The 1427-nt window shown below is 47.2% G+C and overlaps 1 protein-coding gene across 31 annotated transcripts in view; it reads right to left on the bottom strand.

Annotated features, from left to right (window-relative positions):
- The window catches only part of Eif4g3 (eukaryotic translation initiation factor 4 gamma 3), a 217147-nt gene that overhangs the window by 147756 nt on the left and 67964 nt on the right, over positions 1 to 1427 (bottom strand). For 10 of the 31 annotated variants that reach the window (XM_031379150.1, XM_031379155.1, XM_031379151.1 and 7 more), the window contains exon 4: positions 44 to 148. The exons of the other annotated variants lie outside the window; for them this stretch is intronic. In XM_031379150.1, coding sequence (XP_031235010.1) covers positions 44 to 148 — 105 coding nt within the window. The remainder of the gene's footprint in view (positions 1 to 43; positions 149 to 1427) is intronic. 31 annotated transcript variants of the gene reach the window in all.

Here is a 1427-nt window from a genome sequence, read left to right as displayed (position 1 = left end):
CACACACATACACACTTACACTTACACTTACTGGGTAACTCACCAAATCAGGTGCAATCTCACAGACAGATAATAAACCACCACAACAGTAACTGACAACCCTTCCAGGGCTTCCTGGCTGTTCATGTGCTCCAGCATCTAAGGAGAGCTGGAGGGACAGTAAAAAGAACGGTTCTTGTGGCCTTACAACTGACATGGGTGAGAACACATCCTTTCTTGAATGCAAACTGTGCAGTCCTAGCCAGCCCTGACTTCCTGGAAATTGAAGAGCTTTGGACCAGTTGTGGAGGTATCTCTCCTTATTTAGCAATTACCGGTTGCTTGCCTTTCAGCTCAAAAGTCACCCATTTGCCTATGAGGGGAAAATGGATCTGGCTCTATAAATATTTCAGCATCTCAGCTGGTACACTGTTGTCAACGGAGGATGCTACATAGGCAACACTGCAAGAGACTTTGCCTTCTGGCTCCTGTGGTCCTGATAGTGGCTCCAAACCCTGACTTCTCTCCTACCCAGATCCCCTGATAGGCACACCTTGTTCTGTCCAATATGGATAGCAGCTGTAGTGAAAATTTGGGAACCTTGGTTTCTTCTTAAAAATATAGAAATATTACAGGACAGTGTTTTTACTTCAATCCTAGGTGTGGAATACGAGGCTGCTTCAGACTGCCCACAGCAGCTGACTAAGATTTGCCTCCTGCTCTGAGTTGTGATTCTGCCAAATGAGATAGCTTCCGTGACAGTGTGATTATGTGACATTTGGAATTCGGGAGACTTTTCAGAGGGTATATAAATGCTAGAGCCCCAAAGGGCAGGTAAGTAGTTGGTTGCGGTTTCTTAAATAGATGTGCTCAAAGAAGAAACAAAGAGATGAGCTATCCTGACAGCAAAGATCAAACATGCCCCGAGGAACTCGAAAATGCCCCTATCAGCAGAAGTAGTCTAACCACGAAGCTGCGCCATTTTGGATCCTAACAATATTCAGGGATCTCTTTCCTTTCCTCTCTCTTATCTAGTGTTATGGGGCTGAAAGGGTGGAAGAAAGAAGAACGTACAAAGTAGCAAGAGCTGGCTCCAGGCAGCAGTGCCCAGCAGCCTACAGCTAAGGACTCTGGCAGCTTTGCAGTAGAGACCCTGAGCACAGCCTTCTCTCACCAGCACAGACGGAAAACTGCAGCAAGCTCCAAAGGGTAGGCTCACCACCAGAGCCCTCAGCAGGCCACACCACTCCCTTTAGAAAAGGTAGAGAGCTACCCAGAAGACCAGAAAGGGAACACTATTTATCTGTGTTATAGAAAGTTTCTGTGCCAGCACTCAGGAGGCAGAGGCAGGCAGATCTCGGGAGTTTGAGGCTAGTTTGATTTACAAAGTAAGTTCCAGGACAGCCAGGGCTACACAAAGAAACCCTGTCTGAAGGGATGGGGGCGGG

This window comes from Mastomys coucha, unplaced genomic scaffold, assembly GCF_008632895.1.
Source record: "Mastomys coucha isolate ucsf_1 unplaced genomic scaffold, UCSF_Mcou_1 pScaffold18, whole genome shotgun sequence".
NCBI classification, from domain to species: Eukaryota; Metazoa; Chordata; class Mammalia; order Rodentia; family Muridae; genus Mastomys; species Mastomys coucha.
The sequence above is the reverse complement of the archived record's forward strand: the minus strand, read 5'-3'. Positions and strand labels throughout refer to the sequence as shown.